This window comes from Halyomorpha halys, unplaced genomic scaffold (genome assembly GCF_000696795.3).
Source record: "Halyomorpha halys isolate HHAL.00 unplaced genomic scaffold, Hhal_1.1 Scaffold154.1, whole genome shotgun sequence".
NCBI classification, from domain to species: Eukaryota; Metazoa; Arthropoda; class Insecta; order Hemiptera; family Pentatomidae; genus Halyomorpha; species Halyomorpha halys.
Window position 1 is genome coordinate 261881 of NW_027112031.1, and position 26712 is coordinate 288592.

Sequence of the window (26712 nt, forward strand, 5' to 3'; positions counted from 1 at the left end):
CACGAAACTAGGTTTAGTACCAACACAAAAGAAACCTGTCTGTCAAGCTTGTGCTATGCCACACGTTGTGCAGAAGTGTTCCTAAATTTAACTTTAAACACTCAAAAATGCAGTTATTTCATACCTCTTGGTTTTTGTCTCATTTGAATCTAGGGTTGGTACAGACACAAAAGAAACCTGTCTGCCAAGCTAGTGGTGTGCCACATGATGATGTGCAGACGCATTCCAAAATTCAACTTTAAAAACCCAAAAATGCAGTTATTTCAAACCTCTTGGTTTTTGACTCATACGAAACTAGGGTTCATACCGACACAAAAGAAACCTGAGCCAAGCTTGTTCTGTGTTGCACGTTCTGCAGACGCATTCCAAAATTATACTTTTTACAGTTGAAAATACAATTTGTTATCAATCTTATATTACCTATATATCAATTTGTCTGATGAATATGAATATATCTATACATTTTTAATCAAACTTTTAAAAGTTTTTTCTATGTTGACTTATTACTTGTTAGTTTTTTGTTTTTGTTTATGTTGTATTTGTATGTAAATACACATTTGAAATGTTAAATGGAAGAAGATGCTCTGTGAAATTTTAGGAGAAATTAAAAAAACAAAGATTATTGGTTGGAAGAATATTTTTACATACTCCTTTCTAAATGCTTTGTATATTTTTTCTACAATTTAAAATTAAGGTAGTTTTATGAAGTTGAAGAATGTAATTCCAGCCTTTATAATAGGAAATAAAATCATACAATTAACTTCCTCATGGGTCATCAATTATGAACTTCATTTTAGGTTGTTAATAAAAGTAGTTTAGTTGTTTATATATGTTTGCATAAAGGTTGAGGGTATTTAGCAAGTTTAATTTGATTCAAACAAAGTTAAGGAAGCTTTCCATGTATTAAACCTTTGCCCTCAAAGTTTTTTATTAGTAGCATTATTATTGTTATTATGACCGTCATTTGTCACCAAAAGCGAAATATCTTATACGCAATAGTTTTTATGATTTGTCTTTGTCCTCATGTTATGGACTGAAAATTATTTGTAATGTCTCCAAAGTGCAGCCCTTGAGTTTGAAGACAAATTTTAAATAGCTCCGCCTTGGCAAAGGGTTAATACTATAATTAAATAATAAATTTGATGATTATCATAGGATTTAGTTATATTATAGTTTTGGTTTGACTTTGGTGTTAGGAAAACTCAGACTTTATAAAGTGGGCACTTAAGTCTTCAATATACAAAGCTGGGTATATTGAAGACTTAAGTCCCCACTTTATAAAGTTTGAGTTTTCCTAACACCAAAGTCAAACCAAAACTATAATATAACCAAATCCTATGATAATCATCAAATTTATTATTTAATTATAGTATTAACCCTTTGCCAAGGTGGAGCCATTTAAAATTTGTCTTCAAACTCAAGGGCTGCACTATGGAGACATTACAAATAATTTTCAGTCCATAACATGAGGACAAAGACAAATCATAAAAACTATTGCGTATAAGATATTTCGCTTTTGGTGACAAATGACGGTCATAATAAAAATAATAATGCTACTAATAAAAAACTTTGAGGGCAAAGGTTTAATACATGGAAAGCTTCCTTAACTTTGTTTGAATCAAATTAAACTTGCTAAATACCCTCAACCTTTATGCAAACATATATAAACAACTAAACTACTTTTATTAACAACCTAAAATGAAGTTCATAATTGATGAGCCATGAGGAAGTTAATTGTATGATTTTATTTCCTATTATGAAGGCTGGAATTACATTCTTCAACTTCATAAAACTACCTTAATTTTAAATTGTAGAAAAAATATACAAAGCACTAAGAAAGGAGTATGTAAACATATTCTTCCAACCAAAAATCTTTGTTTTTTTAATTTCTCCTAAAATTTCACAGAGCATCTTCTTCCATTTAACTTTTGAATTGTGTATTTACATACAAATACAACATAAACAAAAAAAAACTAACAAGTAATGAGTCAACATAGAAAAAACTTTTAAAAGTTTGATTAAAAATGCATAGATATATTCATATTGATCAGACAAATTGATATATAGGTAATATAAGATTGATAAAAAATTGAAAATTCCATTAGTCACAACAAAGTCAGTCATGGAAGAATGAAAAGTTTGAGGCAGAGTGGGAATCCATGTAAAAAACAATTTCATTGAAGTTCTCTACAATATCTTATCCCTGAGTGTCTACCATAGTTACTCAAAACCACTGGCTAATACTAAACCAAGAACATTGTTCACTTGTGTTTATTAGTTCATTTTTAGGTTGATTTCGAAACTTTATACATAAATCAATGCATTGATTTACATCAAATTTGTTAATTTTAAATTATAGATTGAATTTAAAAAAAAATAATAAAATGAATAAATATTGGCATATACACCTCAAAATTTATAATATGAAAAATATAATTTAAGCATTAAAACTCAAGCAACCAAAATCTAAATTTAGCCCATAAAGAGTAAAGAAGAAATAACTCAAAATTGGGGGAAAACTCCATAATATGCCATTTTGTGCAAAATAAAATCAGTGTTATTTAAATGTCTTTTCCATGGATTTAAATTTCTACCAAGGTTTGGAGGTATTTGATGCTATGGAACAAAAAGAAGCAATCACTCAAAAATCTGGTCTCTGGTTATTGCCAATATTATCAGCGGTGTAAATCCATCTTAATCGAGAAAATACAATGTGAACTTTAATAAATTATTTTTTATACTAACCAGGAAAAAAAAGTAGCTTCAATATTATATTTTCTATTATAGCTCCTCTTTTGTTTTCCCCAATGAAATGTAGTTCATCAATTACAACTAAACCTATTTCTGAAATCCTTTTTTCTTCAATTAAACTGTTTATAAGACCTAAAGCCTTTTCAATTGTGCAGACAAAAATAGACTTCTTCTTACGACGTTTTTTAGGAGGATATATTCCTTTATTTCCAGCATATTCTTCAACCAAAAACCCAAGATCTAGTCCAAGTGAAGCCAATGAAGTTATCTGAAATTTCAAAGAGCACTTTAAAATAATTTTAGGATAAATATTACCTTATATAAGACAAAGCACACTTTATATGTAAAAGCAACAAAATTTGTACAAAGAGAGAAAAAATAGCTGAACTCTATTCATCTTGGGAAAGGTTTTATTGTATGAAAAAAATAATAAAGAAAAATGTGATTCTTACTCTAACATGATCTATTATATTGAGGATTTGGACAAGGTTGAGGACAAGTCATAATTTCTAATGAGATTTAATTGAACTTAAGTCAACAATAGTTAATTTGTTCATTGTTTAACCTTTTAGACTAAATCAAAAAATAAATTAAAGCATTTTTTACTAAGTTAACTTTCTAAAATAAGAAAACAACTTTATTTTTTAAAGTTTAAAGGACAAAAGCAATTTAGAGTAACAATGATACTTAAAATAACAAATCACTTAATGAAACAAACATGGTTCAACACAAAAAAAAACTCAGTTTAAAGTAAACTGAAATGATAAAATACAGTAAAGCCTCGTTTAACTGGGTTAATGTAGACAGCAACTACCCAGGATTACATAGATAAACAGTAAAAGAAGATCAGGAAAATAGAATGAGAAAATATAATACAATTACAAAAGTTGTATCTCTGCATTGATTACCACTGGTCTAATTAGGGTTTTAGGCATGTGGATCTTATAGGTGCATGATATCAGGTTAATAATCGTACAAATGGGCTATTAAAGAAAACAACAAAATAATAAGGGCAATATAGCGCATTTACCCTATAAAGTGCCTGGGGATGATGGAATAATTCCATTCTATCTGCAGGTTGGGAAAGATAAACTGGTGCTAACCTAAAAAAGATTATTCAGAACAAGCTATACATGGAATAGATCCCAAAAATTTGGAGACTAAGGTGGAATTCTTCCCAAAAATTGGCAATCATCCTAAAGATAATCCAAAGACATATAGACCAAAAACCCTCTCTTCAGTAATATTAAAAAGGAAATGGATGAACATCTGAGATAAAATAAATAGTGGTATGTCTTTACATCCAAATCTATGTCTATCAAGCTGACAAACCAACAATTAAAATGTCTTGTAAAGCATCATTGAGCTTGAGAGTAGGGAGGGAATCACCTCATGAAGTTATTAATTAAAAAAAACTAGACTTTGAAAAGAATTTCAAAGTAAATATTCCCAAAAAGGAAGTATGGAAAAAGAAGGAAGGACCTAAATTTAAAAATGGGGCCCTAGTCTGGTAAACAAATGGCTCAGTTAATGAAGGAAAACCAGGGGCATACATATATGGACTAAAATGCAAAAAGACCCCCATGGAATCATATTCAACATTCTTCAATACTAAAGTACATACCATAGAAATATCTGATTGTGAAAATCTAAAGAAGAGCTCTTAAGGGAAAACTCTCTACAGAACATCAGATAGTCCAGCAGTGCTAAAGGTTTCACAGTTCTACACAATAACTTCATCGCTGGATAACTTATGCTCATAACTTCATTCATGGACCTATCCTATGGTATGGATATATCCTAAAACAGCTAAGACTTACCCTAATGTAAACTCCAGGACATAAGGGAATCAAGGGAAATAAAAAAGCGAACTAGCAAGAAAGAGATAAGATACATTGATTGGCCTTGAACCATAATTTTTTAGTGTAATGAGGAATTAAACTTGGAAAAATTAATAATACAGTATCTAGGATCAAAACAACAACCTGTACCACTCATCAATTATCATAGGTATAAATGTATTTGAGGATTTTTATGCAGAAAAATGTTCTCTTCTATACCTGGGACCAAAACAATATCCTGTACCACAGATCAATGATCATCAATCACATGTTTTATAAATGAAAAGAAAGAAGAAATACATTTTTAAATACTAGCATTTGAAGAGGGAGAACATGCTTTGGTAGGATTTAGGTAAAAGGAGTGGAACATCACAGTAAAAGTCAGAAAAAATAAATTTCAAAGATTAACATCATTTTGAACACTAGAATGAATTCTATAAACAAATAGGAAATTTCGGTAAATTTTATAAAGAGTTTGAAGAAACATTTGATGCAGTAGCAGAAGATATTGTGATTAAACTGCCAACCCAAGTAGAATAAAGGGGAATGACTAGAACTAAAAGACTATTTTAGTTTAAAGAAGACTTTTCCAGCTTTAATTTTAATTGATTTAGTTGATTAACTTTTGGTTAAATTTATTTAACATATTTTATTTTTCAATTACTATTAATTTCAAGATATAATTTTGATATAGTAGCTTCTTGCACATATGTATTCAAATAAAAATTATTCATACTTTAATATCTTATATCTTTTGTGAAATGAAATAATAAAATAAAAATTTCTGTATGAATGAATTGTTTTAAATAGTCATTATCAAGCTTATAGATGCAAGATTCTAATGATCCAAGGTACACCATGGCATGATTAATGGTACATTATTGTCTTCCACCATTGATCATAAATTAAAAAATTATACATTTTTTTTTCAATAAGTGCTTAGTAATTTATTTTAAAAAAAAGCACATTGTGTGAAAGAATAATGATGCTTTAGCAGATGTTATAATGTAAAAAATATATAAGAGTAAATTGTGATCCTCGGTACAACAGTCTCGCCTACATGAATGTTAAAAATGAAGACTTATTGGCCTTCACTGTGGCAAATTGCAAAAATTGTTAATATAAAAAAAAATATATTCATTATTAATTACCTTTTCTTGAACAATTGCTTTAAAAGGTAATATAAAAATTGCATTTTTATTGTAGACTAAAAGTTCTTTTAGAATCAGAATCTCAGCAATCAGTGTTTTGCCTCCTCCAGTTGGTAAACTGTAAATTAAATTCTTTCTTTCTTTAACAGCTTGAAGTTTAAGGCAGTCAATTTGCCAATCTGTATGAAATGCAGAAAAAAAATATTGGTGAGTTTCCATAATTAAAAATCTGAAAAAATCTTAAATGCATTTCAATATAGTATCAAAATTTTAATATGAACACTTCATCATACAATAGAAAATTTCCTTTCTATTTTCTTAGCTATCAAATGGAGTAAAGAGACACCCTGGAGTATGCTCAACCACTATAAGATCATTCCTTTTTATGGTTGGAGGAAAAAAATACCACAAAACTTAATACTCATCACATAACTTCTCACCATAAACATTTGCCAAGACCATAGATTTCAAAAAGAACAAACTGAAGCCGCTAGAGGTTGCAAAAAAACTCTGCCTTTTCCCACCACCTTTAGGCATTTCTTCAATTCATAGTAGTTTTAGCTTTTATCAGTTTGTATATAAGGTTTTATTTCGCATATATGGTTTTGGTGAATAATAAATATACATATCATCATCATCATCATCATACGTGTCGCTACAACTCTTGTAGAGTCAAGGCCTGCAGCTCGGTCTGCCAGTCTTATCTTGGTTGCCGCTGAAATATACATATAATACAATAATAGTAATAACTCTTTATTTATATGTGAATATAAAAATAAATCATTCTTAGGAAAAAATTAAAGAACAAAAAAAATGAATATATACGTTGAACATATTCACATATAGACCTTCCCGTTTGGGAGATTATAGTCTTTTTAGCGGAGACTAGCCGAACCTTAAAACCAGACTTGCTGGCATTTAGTTTTCCACAATTCCCTATCTCGAGCATGCCTCATCCATAATGAACCAACACAATGTTTTGTTATTTCATCGGCCCATCACTTGCATTGTTGTCCCCTTAGTCTCTTCCTGTCCAGGGGGATCCAATCTACAGCTCGCTTCACCCAGCTGTCTTCAGATTTCCACATGAGATGGCCTGCCCAGGTCCACTCCATTTATCTACTGTATAATACAATGCAATATAATATAAATATAAGGAGTACATTATACTCAGCAGATGCTTTTATACACAAGCGGTGGTGGAAGAGTATTGAGTAGCCATACTGTTTCCAACGTACGGGGTGCCTTATCCAGTTCTTTTCAAAATCTATGGTCAGGATAAAGTATTTTGTAATCAAATAATGAACCCTATACATTTACCTGTTTTTGTGGTATTTTTATATTTTCCGACACTTTGACAAAAATATTACTCCATGTTTAAATGCATATAACACTACAATATTCACAACATACTTCCTAAAATGTTGACAAAATGTCATTTTCAGAAAAACATTTTAACAACCAATGTTACTTTAAGCAATTTAATAATCAAGATTAAGTCACCTGCAAAAAAAATAACATGAAGCAAATATTAAATTATGATTGCTATAAAGAAAACTAATATGATGAAACCATAAATAAAAACATTTATTCAGTATTAAAAAACATTGTTGTATCTCAACTAACTACTTACCATACAATTTTACGATTCCTTTATTTTTAAGGATTTTTTCCCAGCACTTTTCAGATAAATCATTTTTATAGCCATCTGTAAAAATGGAAGAAAAACCACTACAAGTCCATTAATAAAATAAAAAAAATAAAGGTAATTCCAGATGTCACAATCAAGTGTTTTGGGAACCAAAATATAAACATATCAGTTAATATATGATATGTAATCAGGCAATATATGATATTATTTTATAGCTTTGCAGCAATTTCAAGTGTCTGTCACTATCAGGAGGAACATCTTTATCTGGATCTAGTTGCATAATAGGTTATTGATTTCTATATGTATTAAACCTAATAATAACTATGTTTAATTATATTTCTTTGTCTTATGTACATTTTACTAAAAAAATAGCCTTACTTGGCTATGAATCAGAGTTCCTGCCTTAAACTATACACTTAAACCTTCTCATAATGAGAATGCTGGGTCATATTATTTTAATAAGATGAATAAGTAGATCAGTGGTTCCTAAACTGGGTGTCCCAAGTGTATGTCAGGAGTGCCACAATGAAGGTCACATCCTCAAAATATCTTTAAAAAAAAGGTAGAAAACAAATTAAAATTAAAATAGCAAATAACTGTGCATTGCAACATTTACTTTTCACTGTTGTTTCATGTTTTCCAACATATTTAACGGCTCTATGGGTAATTGTGCAGTGATTTTTTTTTTGCTCGACAAGGCTGTGCTCAAATTTTTTTAACTCAAAAAGAATGTCACAAAATTTTGTTTAGCTTAAGAAGGGAGCTGTGACGAAATGTTTTTGGGAATCGCTGAAGTAGAGAACAACTAAAAAGTTATATGTAGGCGATTCCAATAGTTCCCAAACAGAAGACCCGGAACTAAACAGGTCTAAGATGGGCCAGTGTCTTAGAGAAAATGGGGAAAAGTACAACCTTCCTTATTCAATCATCTTAAGGATATTCTTTTCAATTCTAAATTGCCATCTCTCAAACTAAACTTGAGTAGACACAACATTTAGCAAAAGTACTTGTAGACATTGGTGATTTGTTTGATTAAGTTGCATGAAGAAAGAATTCACTAGATGCTTTGACATTAACCAATCAATGATCTACAGGAGAGTAAAATGTAACAGTGATAGGAGGTGACAATCAATTCATTCAATCACATGTTCTGAGAAATCTGTTCTCTACTGCCAACGAACACCAGTCTCAATGGTCTCATTCTCACTAGGGCACATAAAATTAAAAGACTTTAGTTTTCCCAGAAACACATTGATTGAACAAATGAAAACTGGTCCAATTGTTCAGTGATAATCCAAGATTAATTTTAAATACACATTATGGAAGAGAATGTAGATAAGACCAGGTAAAACATATTTATTGCATAATTTGTCCCCAAGAGTGCGTTAAGATGGAGGCTCAGTGATGGTGTTGAATGGAAATTTTATTGAATCACATACTGTTGATAAAGATACTATAAATGATATTAGGTATTCTGAAGACCTCTATGTAGAACCCTAGACTGTGGTTCCTAAACTGAATCCCAGAAGCAAATGTCAGGAGTGATATTTAATTAAATTTTTACAGATATTTAATTTCTACAATGATACTGCAATTTGGAAGTAGAATCCATTTTTATAAAATAGCAATACCATCATCTCCTAATCATTACTATGTTTACCACTTGTAGGCCATTCAGGTATAATTTAGAAATTTAATTTGATGAATTATTAATACCAAACCCAAGGCCCTTCATGGCACTTTTATTATTATTTTTTATAGTTATTTATGATTATTATTTACCTATTAAAAATATTATACTCTACATAAAGTCCCTAAAATATTTTGGGTTTTGATAAATGTTTGAGCATTTAAATTGTATTTTTCTTATTTTCCACATATTCATGCACTTTAAGGATAATTATACCGCAAAGTTCTTTTTAGACTGACAAGGGTGGCACTAAATATTTTTAGAACCACAAAAGTGCCACGATTTTGTTAATCAACAAGGGTGCTACAGCAAAAAAACTTTGAACTGCTGTTATAGACATTTATCAAGTTAATAGCGCTAGAGAAGGAGAAAATACAGTTCGTGGACTTCATTTACATTTGTCTAGAAATTTTCATTTGTAAAAAATCACAATTTAATTGTTTCCATCTTTTATCATTATTTTCGTTCTTACTATGACTATCTCTTGCTTTTCTTTTTTTTAAGGGTTATGTTCTTTGCTTGTGATAATCCAAAACTAACACTTCCACTCCACATAATAAAATCACTTTTTTCATGAAAATTATAAATGATGGAATAATTTAGACCAGTATTTTACTTTATTTATGACCCATTCCTTCCAAACATTCTTCAGCTTTGTCTTATTTTGAAAATAAAATCTACAAAGAACGTACTTCCAGTCAACCAACATTGGTCATCATCAATAAAACTTTAGACAAGTAACTGAATGGATATTGCTAATAATATCTCACTTAGTTGATACTGAACTTTTTTAATATTATACCTGATCAAATAAAATATTCCAGAGGTGATAAAAACAGAATATATATGAACATATAAGTATATTTGTAAGTAAATATATTCATACATATAAACAGTACAAACACAACGTAAATATCCTCTTCAATAATAAGTATGCAAACATTAAATATCTCCATCTCAGTTAATGATAATATTTAAACGATTTAAATTATTTTAAAACAATTGCTCTACTTAAATTATTAATAATTTGTCTTAATCATTAAACAATTTATATACCCAGTCAAACATAAAGTAATAAAATAAGGAGTATATAGTAAGTAATCATTGTAAAACTATAAGAAGATTATTACCCTGATTATATTGAAGAGCAATCATTACACCAGAAATCAAACAAGACAATCAAAATATCATATCATTACCACTAATAACAAAAGCAGTAAGTTTGATTAGTTTTAAAAAATATTTCTCACTAATGTATTACCCGCTTAAACCATAGAGGTACCTAACTACAGGAAAAGTCCGAGATCTATCAATAAGTTAGACTAAGATAAGACTTTACAGTGAAAACAAGATTAAATAATTCACATCAAAAATAAATAGTTATGTAGCACTAGTTTTTCAGAAGAATCTCATCTCAAAAACGAATTACCATCTAGTGTGTGCTAATGTTAATCTGGGTTCCACGGTGAAAAGTAATATTGAAAGTGAAAACTATCGCAGTCACTATGATCGAGTAGCCAAAAATTTTCTGTTACACTACCAGGATTCAATTGATAGTTTATAGTACTATCAACTATCTCCTAATGCACGACAGAGGAGGTTAGCTTCAAGGCAGATAAGGAAGCACCAATGTGCTACGGTTGGCGTAGAGCATTTGTGTCACTTTACAACCATATTTCACCCCAATTTCACTAATAGTGACACAAGTGCACTCTGGTTGGTGAAACTGTTTTTCAATTATGACACTTCAAAAGCGAGTTCCACCATAACAGTGTTAGGGATAGCAATCTCTGCCACTAACAACGTGTAAACTGATAATTGATATCGTACTATCAAGAATTGCTTGGCAAGCTTGCACAGCCGATATCATTCTCCTAGAAGTGGAAGTGGAAAATCCATTCTGTAATGTATACAGGGGCCTGCCTCGATGCATACACTCCGACAACGGTACCAATTTCGTTGGAGCCTCCAAATTCTTAAAAGAGTTCTACTCTTTCTTGAGAGGCAATGCCGACCGGTGGGTGGAGCATTTCTCTCCAAAAAATGTGGAATGGCGGTTTATCCCACCCCACGCTCCTAACTTCGGTGGATTATGGGAGGCCGGGGTCAAGTCCGTGAAGACCCTACTCACGAGCGTGGTGGGCGGACAGCCCCTGACCTTCGAGGAGCTCAACACTGTGCTGGTACGAACTGAGGCCACGCTCAATTCCCGTCCTCTCTGTCCGATGCGGGATGACTCCGAAGATTTCAATTACTTGTCACCGGGACACTTCTTGATCGGAGCTCCTCTGGAGTGCATTCCCCTCGACATCGAGGAATCTCCTCGTCTCAACTTATCCTCCAGATGGCGTCTGGTGCAACAAAGCGTGTCCCACGTATGGTCTCGTTGGCAGCGGGATTATCTAGATCAGCTCCAGCAACGAACCAAATGTACTAAAGATCATCCAGGTCCGTCTGTTGGCGACCTCGTCGTAATGATCGAGAGCCGCGCTATGCCTGGAACCTGGCCCGTTGCACAAATAGCGGAGGTGTTTCCTGGTAAGGACGGTGTAGTTAGGGTCATTTCTGTGCGCACGCCTAACGGCAAGATCCTCAAGCGTACTGCGTCCTCCGTGGTGACACTGATTGCGGAAAAGGACCTGGAACAAGCAACCTGAGGGTACATCTTGTGTTCAACATTCGTTATTCGTTGGTCGTCTCGCATCTCTAATCGTCTCGCATTTCCAACCGTCTCACGTCACCAGCCGTCGACCAGGAACATTCGTAATCGTTAATGTTCAACATGTATTTATGTATATATTTGTCTTGTATTTACTTTCGTATATTTTGCATGTTTTGTGTTAATATTTTTAGTGTTATTGTTTATGTTGCCTACGGGCCCTCTTATCAGGAGCGAGGTTATTTACTTATTCTTTTATGGCAGACTGCGCCTTCCCCGTCTCTTTGCATTTTTCAATTTGTAAATCCAGCTAAGCCAAATTTAGGTGGGCGGTATGTCGGATTTAAGTAATCCGATCTTTACCATTCTTTTTTGAATTTATATAAAGTCGGGGTCGGGGGTCTCATTTTCTGATGCCCCCCTTTCCGCGGACACCGGAAGGCTCCGAAGACGCTGCGACTGCAATGCCGCCCCAGCCTATGCACTATGCAAGCTAGGACCTGGCCTACCCCTACCATCACGCCAGGGTAAAGGACACGCTGGCCAGCTACGGAGGTACGAAGACGTCTTTTCAGACACCACGGCAAGGATACATGGTTTTCACCATTTCGCCCACAGCACACCTAGACGAGGGCTAGGAGACGTCACCGCGGCGGCGAAGACGTCACCAGATAAGCCAATATGACTTATGAGACCCCATGTTCCTTTATTATATTATTATAGGTAAAGATCTCTAAAATCTAACTCACTAACCAGTCTAACCCTCCAGGGATTAATACCTTATAAATTAAGGAAAATACATGTGCATGTTATTATGAGCAGAAAGTGTCTCACAATTTTTAGCCCCCCTGTTCCACACTATTAATTTATCAGAATCGTAAAATTACACTCGGGACACCTGCAGTATAGCACGAGCAGGTCCCGATGTAAACAAATTGGTGCAATCCGGATGAGGATCTGTGTGGAATATATGAGACTTATAAATTATTTAAAAAAATGTTTTTGTTGTGAGACATTTCGCCCATTTTTCAAAGGCTCATTTATTAATGATTAATTTAATTAGCACAAATTTAATTATTAGTAAATGCTAATAAATTACGATCTTAATAGATTTAAGGTACGTGGGAGGCCAGTCTGTTATTCGAGCCTAATCCCTTCTGCAGACACTACTAGGCATTATAGGTCAATGCACCGAGTGCCTCATTGTTTATAAGTACATATCTAATTTATTATTTGGGTTAAAATTTATTTAAAGTTTCATTAAGAAAAAAAAATTGTTTGTTGTGGCATGCTTGTATTTATGTATGAATGATTGTTTGAGTGTTTTTTGTTAATATATTGTTGTTATTTTAAAAAAAAGTAGAGTTTTACTGCCTATTTATTTATCTAATATTCATTATTTTTATTAATAACGTTCAGGATTAACGTTTATTATCCTGGCGTGATGGTAGGGGTAGGCCAGGTCCTAGCTTGCATAGTGCATAGGCTGGGGCGGCATTGCAGTCGCAGCGTCTTCGGAGCCTTCCGGTGTCCGCGGAAAGGGGGGCATCAGAAAATGAGACCCCCGACCCCGACTTTATATAAATCCAAAAAAGAATGGTAAAGATCGGATTACTTAAATCCGACACTTACGGTTGTGTAGATGGTAAGTCTTAAAGATATTTGCTAAGTATCTTGCATGCACGGTAACTGTTCTTTGTAAGGTATTAGCTTAAGAGTGGCAAATTCTAGAGGCATTCATTCTGGATCCTTCCGAGAAGACAGAGACGGTCGGGGATAATTCGTTTACGTTCAGCAAGGTAAAGAACATAGGAAAGGCCCATATGAGACAGACTGAAATAATAACACATATATTTCCAAATATATCAGTGGTGTCGAGATGATTGTATAAGATAGTCTGACTCCAATTTAAACTGTAAGGCACTCTATAGCATAAGGCCAAGACAATACGTCATCTGGAGATGAATTGACAGAATGAGTCTTGCGGGTGCGGGACGTAAATCCACGAAGGATGGAAACTTTGCTCTGCAGGCTACTGGTCTGCAGTTGCGAAGGGGAATGCAAGTCCTGACTAAGTACTAGCCGCAGGTCCTTGCAAAAAAGAAACTTCGTTCTGCAGGGTACTAATCAGCCGATATGAAAGGGAATGTTAGTTCTGACTGGTTACCAGCTGCAGGTCCTAACGATAGGATTAAAGGAGTAGGAAAGAGGAAGTGACCATTAGGAACTCGCATGAAATAAGACACATCAGATCGGCAAAAAAAAATTGAAAGAATACGCTGAATGTGAAATTAATTTGTATTGTTAAGTTTGCTCTTGTGATCTCTCTGGGCGTGAAAAGGCCATCGAGAGTCATTGCGTCTACGATACTCTAATTATTATTGAATAATTAATTAACTTTATAACACACATTAACATAAGATGATTGTCTGTTGATTGTGATTCACGTCTTGGCCGATATGTCACGGTTCTCGTATCTCTATACAACTGTTTATATAAACAAAATATTTGATCAATAAATTTTTGAAACACAAATTTTCAATGCAAACATAAATAAAAAGTAATATAAGATGCCTAGACGTCAATTTCCAAAATAGATACATTAGGTGGCAGTCTCCTTCAGAGATCATTCTTTTTTTCTTTCCTTTTATTAACCTCCTTCTGGTCATCATGGAATACCATACCTACCAATTTGCACAAGATAAGAACCCAAGTGTAATTGTCAAAGCCCTTCATTAATCAACACCAGTCTCCAGATCAATAAAAGAGGAATTTTATGCTCTCGGCTCAGAAGTCTCGAATATTAGCAATGCAATTACCACCAGAACTAAACTGTCTCTTCACATGTTTTTGTTGATACCGCTGAAAACATATTTAATGAAAAAATGTTTGAAATAAATTACGTTAATTACATCTGAATAAATGTGGGAGAGCTCAGGACATAAAAAAGGAAATACGACATAGCCACAGATATCAAGGCTATGCGCATACCATAACATACTGCAACCACCATCTACATTGTGCCCGTAGCAGTGAGACTCTTGAAAGCTCTGCGTACCTTAAAGCAAGAGGCACTCCTGTCAAAAGCGCAAACTGTGGGGATGCCCATCCAGCCAACTACAGAGGATGCGTAACTCTCAAGAACCTGCGAGCTCTGCGCAGCCAGCGGAGCTCTCAACCGGTGACTGGCCAACCTCCAGATCTTGGACAGTTTCCAACTCTGTCGACCCGCTGACATCAGCAACAAACTACGGTAACAACTGGTCCAGATCCATGCGTGGAGTGCAATGAACGTTACGGGTCCGAGCTCATTTTCAGCCACATGTAAGGTGAAGTATAAGAGGAGTCAGTAATCATTCGGTATCACCTGCTGGGTCTGAACCTTGGGACTTACATCTACCAAATTTATGGACCATCTAAAAAGACATTCAAAAAATACCAACCTTTCTATTACAATTTTTAAGGCTGGCAACGAACTCATGACTCAACATTTCAAACGATACCATTAACACCGACCTACGCATTCCGACTGTAAGTCATTCGTATGACTTACAAACGGTTTCACGACAAATTATATAGACATTTTAATAAATTTGTGCGACAGATGGTGAGAAATGACATCCTTGACGTAAGTCGGCGTAGGCTAGAGAGAGATTGGATAAGGATCCTCCTAGTTTGATAAAATTGTTTACTTGAACATAAGGAGCCTATCTAAAAATGAGGAAGAATGGAATGGAATTCCTGGCTGATTGCTCCTCTACGCTGAGACGCACTTAAGAGGGAAATTAAAGAAGAACATAAGGAGTATGCACCACTGGGTGATGTCTCCCTCATGCCATACCTATACATTGCAGCTCATTTGCTAATTATAATTATTTTACAGGGGCAAATAAAGTTGAAAAGATAAAAAAAAATGTAATGTTTATAATTAAAACCGGTAACAATGTATACTATCTTTTCGTATTTCCTCCAGTTACCGACCTAATCAGGTAGATAAGGTTAAAAACTTTGAATAGAATCAATTTCAAGTTCATAAATAATCAAAATAAAACAATATATAAGAACGGAGCACTCGAAAGCTCCATATTGGCTCCAGCCCTCTCTAGAGTGTAGAAGTGAGCAAAATGACGAGCACATACTCCAAACGTCCAAGCTGTTTTTCAAGCAAAGGAGATCGATATGCTCCTCTCTAACTGAGGTGCAGAGAAAGCTCTATCGAAGATTGAAGGACCTCAGGAGAACCACTGAATACCTCATTTTAATCCCTGACTGCATGACTGCAACAATCAAAGTTACACTATGATAGTGGTTACGACAGTTGCTATAATTACTGAAACTATGCGATAGTTTATTTCCATGGCGTATACATGTGACAGTTGCTTCACTGATATTACTTGTAATATCAACTGTCACGCCAGAGCTAGTGCAGCAGTACAATCATGACTGTAGCAATCCTACAGTTGTAGTTATAAGGACGTCCCCGATTCCCTGAAAGTGGGTAACAGTGGTGGGTATTTGTCAGGTCAAGCAGGTATTTTCAAGGCTCTTAGCGGGTAATTTTGGCCAAGAGAATCGGCAGCATCTGTAACGGTTAAAAATCAGAGGCTTGCGTTTTTCTCCCTATGATGTCCGTGACCACTGTGATAGTCATGTCAATTTCGTAAACCTTTATTAACCCGAAAAAGAAGTTGTAATATTGGATGAAGAGTACTTTAAGATTTTTATCTTTAATTTCCCTAAGTTCAAGTTTGGGAGAGTGGAGTTCTAAAAGACAAGGAATAAGTAAAGGTTGGACTGGAACAGGGAATGGGACTGGCGTCGGATAGGACACCTTCCCCCAGACTCTGCAAAGGACATCCTCAAATTTAATAATCAGATATGGATTAATGTCCTTTAACAATCCTGATTTTTTTTATATTTTCCTGAAATCAAATTTCTGTTGTCACAGATTTTATTGGCTTATCAGTGTATCAGCTTTTTGACAACTGACCTCTTTGTTTCCACGTGTGCTAGATAGGTCACAAGTGCTGTTATAGTAACTTGTCAAATTCTTGGGAATATTTTTTCCCTTCAGTGTTGGATAACTAACGAAATATTTTTGTTCAACAACAAGCTATGTCTTCTAGCGCAAATTTAGGGGAAGAGAAAACTCCAAGATTAAGTAATGACAAAGATGGGAAAATGTCAGATGAAGTGGTTCACTCAAATCCATACAGGTATGTTTGATTTATTTGAGTTGTAAACTTAAATACTTTTATATGATATGTTATAATAAGATATTAAAATTTTATATTATTAATGAGTAGTAGAGGCTTATAATTGTTATTGTAATTGATTTTGACAGCTTATATGTAACCATAAGGTTTATTTTAATTGGATCTATTTTGTTTTCCTAGTAATCATACTTAACTATACCCTGTTGAAATGTTTGCTTCTTGTCACGTTATTTAGATTTTAGCTTTTCTCATTTATATTTTTTCATTATGGATACCTTTCCCAAACAACTTTTTGTAGTTATCATATGTATTACTATAAAATTAGTTTATTATTCATTTCATTGTTACTCATTTAAATTACATCTTCCATTGTCATTTGTGTAATATTTCTTGTTATGGTTTCTTATCAAGAACTGGATTAAAAATATGTTTTTGAAGGGATTTTTGTGTTGAAAAGTACCTGTGTGAAATAAGAATGAATGTATTTATAGAAAAAAAAACTTCTTTATAACAGCAGTTTCCAAGCTTTTTATTACTTCAGTACCTCTCTTGGGCTTAAAAAAAAATTGTGGCACCTTTCTTGAGCTAAAACCAATATGTGGCACAGTTATCCTTAAGTCAGTTGAATATGTAGGAAAAGAAGAATACAAATTCCATATTAAATGCTGAAATGCTTTGTATATTTGTTATTTCAATTTTATTTTGTAATATTTTGAGTTTCATTTGCTTGCAGCACAGGCATATGTTTGGGGCACTGAGGGGTTTGGTCATCAACACTCTCGAATCGCAATGTTCTCATTTTTACCTAAACTCACTATCTTGCCTTGTAGTTTATGAATTATCTTTTCCATAATGTTCATTTTCTGTTTATTGAATTGCATTCAGACAAATTAAACATGTGTAATATTATTCAATTTTTGACAGTGCTTTTTATTTTATATTTGGCTTATGAATTCATAAAAATAATATCTTGATCAGAAGAATATAAGTAAAACTGAATTATTTTCCATTGTTTTTTCACTCATGATTTTATACAAAAAATACAGATATTTTAAATGAACATAATGAGTCTGGATGAAATCTATGAAAGAAATGGTTGACTATCAAAAATAAGTAATTCTGTTATTAAAAAAACAGAAAAGAAACCAATCTCATTGGTAGATAAAATAAACCAGTGTAAGGAGAATGAATGTGGTCATGATTAAATTTAATTAAAGCATATTATTGAAATGTTCCCTGCTGCTGATTGATGATAATGGAGGTTTGCAGTTGATGCCATTTATGGAACAAAATCTGTGGGTTCCTTCAGGAGTTTAAATCTTTAATGTAGCCCAAGATAATTGTCCTACTCTTCCCACAATGCATTTTTCTGTTTTTTACACATAATATATTTGAACCCTTTGTTTATTTGAATATATTAATTTATTAGTTAACCTATTGGAACGATGATTCTTAATAAAAAATGATTCTATCATATGGTCCAAGTTTTTGAGACTTGGCAAAATATTGTTTGGCGGCCGAAATCCATTCTATGTGGATCTCAAATTTGATAAAAGCTGGTCTCAAAATCAAATTTATACTTTTAGAACTCACAGTTAAAAATCAATACACCATCAAAAGTGCTACTGACTGGTCCACAATGGCTCCTATCTGACCTGTTAATCAAAGACATTGGTGTCCAATTTATCACATTGTTTCAACCTACCTTGTTCTCCCTTAAGTGGATTAAAAGAAAATAGATAAGAAGTATAGAAGTGAATAGTTATAAATATAAATAAAATGCAGAGGACTCGCCATAACAAGAACAAGAAAAGGAAAAAACAGAACTTAATTCCTTGAGTAGTAAGAATAAACTGAGAAAAAAGTAAAGAATAATGGAAGTGGTAAATATACAAAAATAAATCAGTTTTTATCTCTGCCTTCTTCTTTTTATATTTGGTAGCTGAAGTGGTCATTCCTCTTTTTTACAAATTTTTGAGATAAAGTGATTTTGTGTCTTTGACTGCTGGAACATTAATCGAAAAAGCATGCTCTGCCTCTGATGACGAGAAAAATATTAATGAAAACTCAAACATTTTTCGGCTTGTTTTGGCTGGATTACTTCTGCCTTTTTTGTCTTCTTAGCTTCTTGTCATGAGCAGATAGAGACATTTTCTAAGACTGATTATGTAAACCAGTGGTTCCCAAACTTTTTTGTCCTACAGCCCCCTTTCCAGGAAAAATATTACTTAGCAGCCCCCTGGAAATCAATTTTAATAGCAATTAATAGGAAATATATATGTATTAATGTTTTTACCTTTCTCGTAAAATATAACAAAAAAAAAGGTTTAAATTAGAAACATTGAACTTCGAAATTATGAAACTATTCATTGAACTCAGAATAGAATGTAGTACAAAAAAAGTTAAAACATTCGAACTCATCTTATTGAGAAGGATGAACCGGGTGTGCTGCTACTAATTTAGTAATCCTCGGCTCTATTTTTGTCAGCAGTAATATTGTTGACTGTGAGAACTTGTAGATATTCATCGCCCCCAAATGCACCTGTGGCCATCACTGCTGAGATTGTGACATGTCGTACATTGACCAACATACTCTGTCATTTGTATACCTTTCCTACTTTAATATTTCTCTCTACTTTTTAGAGAATAAATCACATTCCATTCCGTAACTGATTAAAAAGGCACTATTTCTTAACAAGTTCAGGAATCAGGGGGTTCACCTACTCATCTATTTATTTTTTTTATTATTGATCAAGTCCTTTATTAAAGATTTATGTAGCCCCAGAGTAGGAATGCTAAGATTCATTTCTCGGACCACCACAAAATAAATATTGACTAACCAACATTCAATTGTCATAACCTTCTGAACCGTGGACTCTAGGCCCCTTGTAGTGAGCCATTACTTCACTTTATATTTGATGAGATGTAGTCCTGTCAAGGATTATCAGTTATTTTACATAGTATGATTAATTTGCCTATTCACAATACTCTTGTTTTTGCTATATTTATGGGTGAAATAGTTGAAACAAGAAAATGTAATGAATTTTATGAAAATTGAAAACAGGCTGCATTTATTATTGTAGTTTTTAAACAAAATAATGTCTATATGTTTCTATTTCTTCACTCAATAATGTCTTACTTTTAGGATTAGTAGTCATTTATTTTGTTTTTGTTTTTATTAATTTATTATCTTCTTGTTTTAAATATACATTTTTTTTATTATTGTTCTGTTTTAGTCGTTTAATGGCCTTAAAGAGAATGGGAATTGTGAATAATTATGAGAAGATTAGAACATTTTGTGTTGCCATAGTTGGTGTTGGGGGAGTGGGAAGTGTTGCTGCTGAAATGCTTGTTCGTTGTGGAATTGGAAAAGTAACCTTTTTTCTATCTAATTAATTATGAACTAGATTTCTTATCATATTTTTCCTCAGCATATTACTGTTGTTTTTAAATTAAATAGGCTATCTGCACTTATCTTTTTATTTACTTTTTAGTATTATATAAGTTTTCTCTCTAAAAGTAAATCAATTTAATTATTTTTTTCAAGAGGTTATTATTTCCAATGGTCATTTGTTTTGTGTTATGTTTTTATACATTTTGTGTTATTTTTGTGTGTGTTTTTAACATAATTCTATGATTTTTATATATATACTAATTTAAATTTTATGTTATGAATCACTTGTTATATTCTCAAATGATAGCTTTACATAATTTCAGATTTTTTCTATACTCAAGCCTGTTTTTAGTTTCACACAACTTTCACTTACCATCCTACTGATAAAGGAGATGAAATTCGTCCTCACTCGTTTCAGAACTGATATTTTAAAATTATTCACTGTAGCAATACTTTTCTATACTAATTTTTCAAGGGAGCTGTTCAGTTGTAAGATTAACTGACTCCAACTTGAACAGTTTTCAGTATAAAAGTACTTTTATTATTATTTCTTGATGTTAAATTTTAGCATTTTTTTTTAACACCAAACACTGAAATTAAAATTTTTTCTCAGTTGCAATACTTCGCCTCACTATACATTTCATACATAGGTAAGTGAAAGTTAAAAATATCATTAACAAAATTGTCACTTGCACCCCTTGTCTTCCCACCCACTCATCAGCTTCTGATGAGCTAATGACACACCTCAGTCATTAGATTTTAGGACCTTATTTTAATTTTATTTGTTTCATGGAATTGTGGGCCAAATAATACTAACATCAGTACTAAAATAAAACAATGAAGAGTGATAGAATAGTACAACATTAGATTTTTATGGATATGGAAGTTAATTTGTTTAGTATTTAAGTTTTTAAGGTGTGTAAATTTAGTTTTGAGGAAATGGGTAAGATCTTGGTTAGTAGGAAGGGAGTTGGTTTAGTGAGGAAGAAGTTCATATATTTTGTCACAATACTTGCAACAGTCAATGAATGTCATTCTTAGATAGAACTGTAATTGAAGTAAGACCCATGGTAGACTCTTCCCTAGTCTCTTTCATGTCATATGGTTGAGATAGCATATTTACTTATTGTCTTTGTAAATATAGTTGTTAATCCAATAATTAAGTTTTTAGTCATAGGTTAAGATTACAAAATTACTAAGTTAATCTCTTTATTAAGTTTATATAGTAAATAAACAATTGTCTCACATTGATTTTTTTTTTCTGACCTCCTTTATTGAAAATATATAGATAACAATATTAATATATACCTGTATATAAATATATGTATGTAATGGTTCCCTTCTTTTGCCATATGGCATTATAAGGGGTTGGGCTAGGTCCGCTGAGGGCGGGGGTTACAATTTTGGCCCAGGAGTCGCTGGCCAGGGGGGGGGACAATAGCGGGGAGTGCCGCTCCACTGGGAGATCACATTGATTAGTTTTCATTTAAGAATATGATAACTCATTCACGAAATGAATTTTATCGGTTCATGAAACCAATAAAATCGGATTACTAAAGATCCTAGAATCCAAAGTGGAAAATTTCTATATTTCTCTTGGTGGGAATCTTTAGAGGCAAAGACTCTTAGAATTGGAATGTTTAGGTTAATATTTTTATTATTAATAAAAGAAAGAATTACAACTTATTAGGAAAAACAGAATGTAAGCCATTAACTATTTTTCTCTAATCAATCATTGTTTTGCTTTCACATTTTCATATTGTTTTGTTTTAAATTTTTTTTCATCTCTGATATGAATAAAATAAGTGCTTCTATTTATTATCAAACAAATATGCCCTTATTCACCTCATCTATATTATATTATCCCTATATAGGCCTTGAATTCGAAAGTATGTCTTGAATAACATTCTTTTTTCTATTTTAGATCATTTTGTTTGACTATGATCATGTTGAGTGGTCGAATATGAATAGATTATTCTATCAGCCCCATCAAATAGGCTCTTCAAAGGTAAGTGCAGCAGGGGTTACATTATCAACCATAAATCCGGATGTTGTCATTGAAACTCACAATATGGATATAACAACAGTTGATAATTATGAAAAATTCCTCGATATTTTGGAGTAAGTACTATCAATATTATTTTTCAATGTTTATCAAAGTTTCAAATAGGTTAAAGAAATGTGGAAGTATTCTATGCCTATATAAAATTTAATGTTTAATAAATTTAGTATATTTTCTATTCTATTTTTATTATAATTTGTTTGATTTTTGTATTAGCAGTTATTTCATTCATTTTCTTATACATATTCTTTATTATGTATTAGTTTCCACTATTATTATCATGATTTTAAAAATTATCAGGTATGCTGATCAGTAGTCTTTTGTTACCATTTGTCCTAGCTTATTCAAATCAAAGAAGCAAAATTAAGGAGTGTCCTAAGTACTATTGTTAGATAAACTAACACCAAAAATCTATATAAAAAGAATTATGAGGTCAAATAGATCAGTATCATTCTTGTAAACTAGGCAATGTTTCTATGCTCTCTTTTCCTTTTTATTATTTTTATCCAACACCTCATAAGTTATGTACGTATATAAAACCACTGCCCTACACCTGGGCCCTGTTTCATAATAAAGTACTAACTAATACTATTAGTCTTTTCGATTTAACTTAATACAAATACACTGACTTGTACAATAGTAACTTGTACTTTAGTACTTTTTAACTACTGTAGTATCATTAATAGTCCTCCCTATTATGAAAAAATAAGTATTAGTGTAATTAACATGTTTCTATACTTGTATTTTGAACTAATACTATTAGCTTTCATTATGAAACAGGGGCTTGTTCATTCCACTCCACAGGACCACCGTTAGGTATCACTTCATGGAGGGAAATGGCTTAATCCTGCCTCATTTTTCTCATTGCTTAGTTTTCATGTTTCCATGCTAATCGCACCTTCTGGCCCTCTCTTTTCCTCTCAACCTCTTAAGGGCTACTGTGGTGAATCTCTTCACTGTGTCCCAATGCTGGACTGAGTGTAGCATATGGCTCACTACGTTTTCTGGTATGATGCTTCCTCCACACTCTCTCCGTACGTTATTTCTTCTGCAAAGCAAAAAATTTGTGCTCTGCTGTTTCCTCAACAGTCTGATTTGCAGGGCATTCTGAGGTGTTGTCCAGTTTGAATCGGTACTGGTAGGCTCCAAAGCATTCATGTCCAGTCAACAATTGGGTTACATAAAAATCCATCTTACCATTCCGGCGACAATATCACAAACTAACGTCAGATATTAGCCTGCAAGTCCACCTCCCGGAATCTGCAGCCTCCCAATGCTGTTGCCTCTGATCAATAGTTATTTTCTGCTTTTCTTTTCAGATCTTCTTCTTCAGTTACTTTTGAGATTTTCTCCTCCCATAAAGATTGGTAAACACCTACAGGTCACCCTTGTATATCTGTAACTTATGAGATGTTGAAAAAAAAAAAGGAAAAGAGGGCAGAGAAACATCACCTTAATATAGTAGAATGACACTGATTTATTTTACCTCTTAATTCTCTTTATATACATTCTTGTTGTTTTTTTATATATGGAGTTAAAATTAAGGCTGACAATATCCCTGGTCATACCATAACTGCTTGGCCTGTATACTGTCCCTAACCAGGTAGGACATGACGACTTTGCTGAAAAGGTTGATAACTGTTATTCATTTATAACCCTTCCAGATAAAGTTGTCCACCTGAATGTCACCAAGTGGTGGGTTTCTCTACCTGCATTGCTTTCAGTGGGAACCTGTCATATTTTGTTCTGAGGTAAACTTCACATTTCCCTATGACCTCTTGAATCATTCTCTTCATGCCTCAAAAAAGTACCAATGTTTCAAGTCTTGTAGTGTCTTATTCACCCCCTGGTGATAAGTCTTTCGTTGATGGTATGCAAGCTGCTTTTCCACATTGACCAGTGTGTCCACCATTCGCTAACACTGAACAAGTGACGGATCAACCTCGATTTCTTCACAGCGCCAACACTTTCTGATTGTCTTCCAAATGAGAACATTTTCCATATACATGTATTAGGTTCTTCCTGCCTTTGATGCATCTTTGAGTGAATGACAGATTTGAACCTCACTGACTCCCAGCTGGGACTAGATAGTGGTAATTGTGCTTCTAATCTAGTAATTACAATGGTATGCTGAACTTAGCAGTGAAAATTTTTTAATAAGGAATCAGAATTTACCCACAGCAAAAATATACCTGTTTTATATATGTAAATAGTTGGCCATATAATTTCAAATTGTGGAGAAGATAGTCAGGGTTGCTGTCAAAAGAGAAAACAGTCAACAACTATTTATTTTCCGACATTTTCCCCTCTTGTAGGGCTTCATCAGGGCTGTTCAAGTTGATAGCTTTAGTAACATTTCAACCTATTTTGTTTTAAATTTTATATTCTTTGTTATTATTTAGGTATTTTTAAACCACTGTTCATCTTAGGTAATAGTGATAAAGGAAAAACTATCAGAAATGCATGGAAATACATAGATAAAACAGAAAAAAGTGGAAGCTCTTGGAGGACGGCAAGTGGAGTGGGGGTTATATTCTTGCTTCCCTTGTCTCAGTACAAACAAAAAATCTCATGGCCCCGGCTGTTAATGTTTGTATCATATTTTTTGTTTTGCGATCATCCTATACAACCAAAAATGAATCTGTTTGTGCAGGCATGTTATATGTGCTTGTGGCTATAACCTGGGATTTTTCACTTCACTGATATTAATTAAGATATTTTTTAAATACTTAAATAATTATAAAAACAATTAATTAACCAATTAGCTTGAATTTAATGGGTTTCTAAATGACAAATCATTTTACAGATCCGAAATTTATGATTTTGTTTATAAATGTAACGAAAAATAAATGTAAGTTCTGCCATCTTTTGAAAAAATATTTTACTGAAATTCGGATGCATTTAACCTTAAAAAGTTAAAGATATGTGTAGACTGACTTAATTAATTGAAAAAAAAATTAATTTATTTAAATAAAAAATAGGGATTTAGTATTTGTTAAAAAAAATAATAAAATGTTTTGATTTGATTTTTGATATATAATATTAAATTCCATTGGATTTTTAAACAAAATAAAACTGAACGAACCAAAAATAAGTTGATGTTTTAATTTAATTACAAAAACTCTTAAACTAATTTTATAAGAAATAAATAAAAAACACTGATGTTTCAGAAACATGGAATTATTTTGTATTGGGATTAACAACATTAAAAGTCAAATATCAATGTTTCTAAAACATCTAAATGCCATTTCTTGTACAATTTGAAAAACCCATTGCAATCTTAATGTAGAAAACATTTACCTCTAGTGCTGTAGAATTTAGAATTATTTCTAAGAGTAAAAGTAAAATGACCAAGTTAAAAATGGATCGGTTCGGAAAACTGCTTATTATTTCTTTTAGTCAACAAATTGGTATGGGCAAAGTTTTGAGCTAACCACTTATGTCCACTATATGTATGACCTGTTGTAGCCTTGTTAAAAAAGTTGAGGAAACTTTTTGGAGGAGAATCAATTGGTAGAAGAATACAAATCAACAATTTTAAGTATATATCAGAACGATTATATAACATTTGAATAACCATATGAGTAGGCTATTTTTTTTTTTTATTCTCTTGATTTTGATTTTTAGAACTCATGGATCAGACGAAGGCAAACCAGTAGATTTGGTATTAAGCTGTGTTGATAATTTTGAAGCAAGAATGACCATAAATTCAGCTTGCAATGAGAAAAATATTACATGGTTTGAGTCTGGTGTTGCAGAAAATGCTGTTTCAGGACATATTCAGATGATAGTGCCAGGAAAAACTGCATGTTTTGCTGTAATAATTTTGCAATTATAGTTTTAGTTATCATTAAATAATTGTAGTGGGGTAGGGTAGCTCAATGAGTAAGGCACTATGCTCCAGTCTTCTAGGCCTATTTTTGAGCTATGAGCTATGTTAGATGATTATTTATTCTGCTATATGAGCTGTGCATCAACCCTCCCAGGGCTTACCCAGCCTATATAAAGGGGATATCCTTAATTGGAGTAAAAACTTTACAGTTGAACATAACTCTGACCAAATCACCTCCTTGCACAACCATTGATATTCAAATAGTACTTTGCTGCCAAGTACTGAACTCAAGAACATCTTCTCAAATTTTTAACTTAAAATTGAGTTTCTAATTATTATTTTTTATGAATAATAGTAGTAAACAGATTCAATCACTTAATTATAATGAATGTTTCCTGTTTCTTTTTTCAGTTTTATTGTAAAATTTATTAAATATATATGATATGGAACAGAGTGTATTAAATA

At 32.7% G+C, this 26712-nt stretch overlaps 2 protein-coding genes across 3 annotated transcripts in view; one reads left to right on the forward strand and one right to left on the reverse strand.

Moving 5' to 3' along the window:
* Window positions 1-10339, reverse strand: part of mus301 (mutagen-sensitive 301) — a 41893-nt gene extending 31554 nt beyond the window's left edge. Inside the window, exons 1-4 of one of the 2 annotated variants that reach the window (XM_067049937.1) lie at window positions 10215-10339; window positions 7377-7451; window positions 5744-5922; window positions 2746-3019 (exon numbers count right to left, since the gene is read on the reverse strand). The gene's annotated coding sequence lies outside the window, so the exon portion shown is untranslated. Of the gene's footprint in view, window positions 1-2745; window positions 3020-5743; window positions 5923-7063; window positions 7218-7376; window positions 7452-10214 lie in introns of those variants that run through there. The other variant, XM_067049938.1, reaches the window with a different exon arrangement.
* Window positions 10340-16755: 6416 nt separating this feature from the next.
* LOC106678683 (Ubiquitin-like activating enzyme 5) lies at window positions 16756-26268 on the forward strand. The gene is made up of 4 exons (XM_067049940.1): window positions 16756-16959; window positions 20196-20331; window positions 22278-22474; window positions 26043-26268. The coding sequence occupies exons 1-4, from the start codon at window positions 16859-16861 to the stop codon at window positions 26251-26253; spliced, it is 645 nt and encodes a 214-aa protein (XP_066906041.1). The 5' UTR covers window positions 16756-16858; the 3' UTR covers window positions 26254-26268.
* Window positions 26269-26712: the final 444 nt, after the last annotated feature.

What these genes read in the sequence shown, in the direction of transcription:
- LOC106678683 (XM_067049940.1), top strand. Translation starts at nt 16,859, where the DNA reads ATGTCTTCTAGCGCAAATTTAGGGGAAGAGAAAACTCCAAGATTAAGT. An exon ending in TTCGTTGTGGAATTGGAAAA is followed by an intron (nt 20,332 to 22,277) that starts GTAACCTTTTTT and finishes TTTCTATTTTAG; the next exon opens with ATCATTTTGTTTGACTATGA. An exon ending in AAATTCCTCGATATTTTGGA is followed by an intron (nt 22,475 to 26,042) that starts GTAAGTACTATC and finishes TTTGATTTTTAG; the next exon opens with AACTCATGGATCAGACGAAG.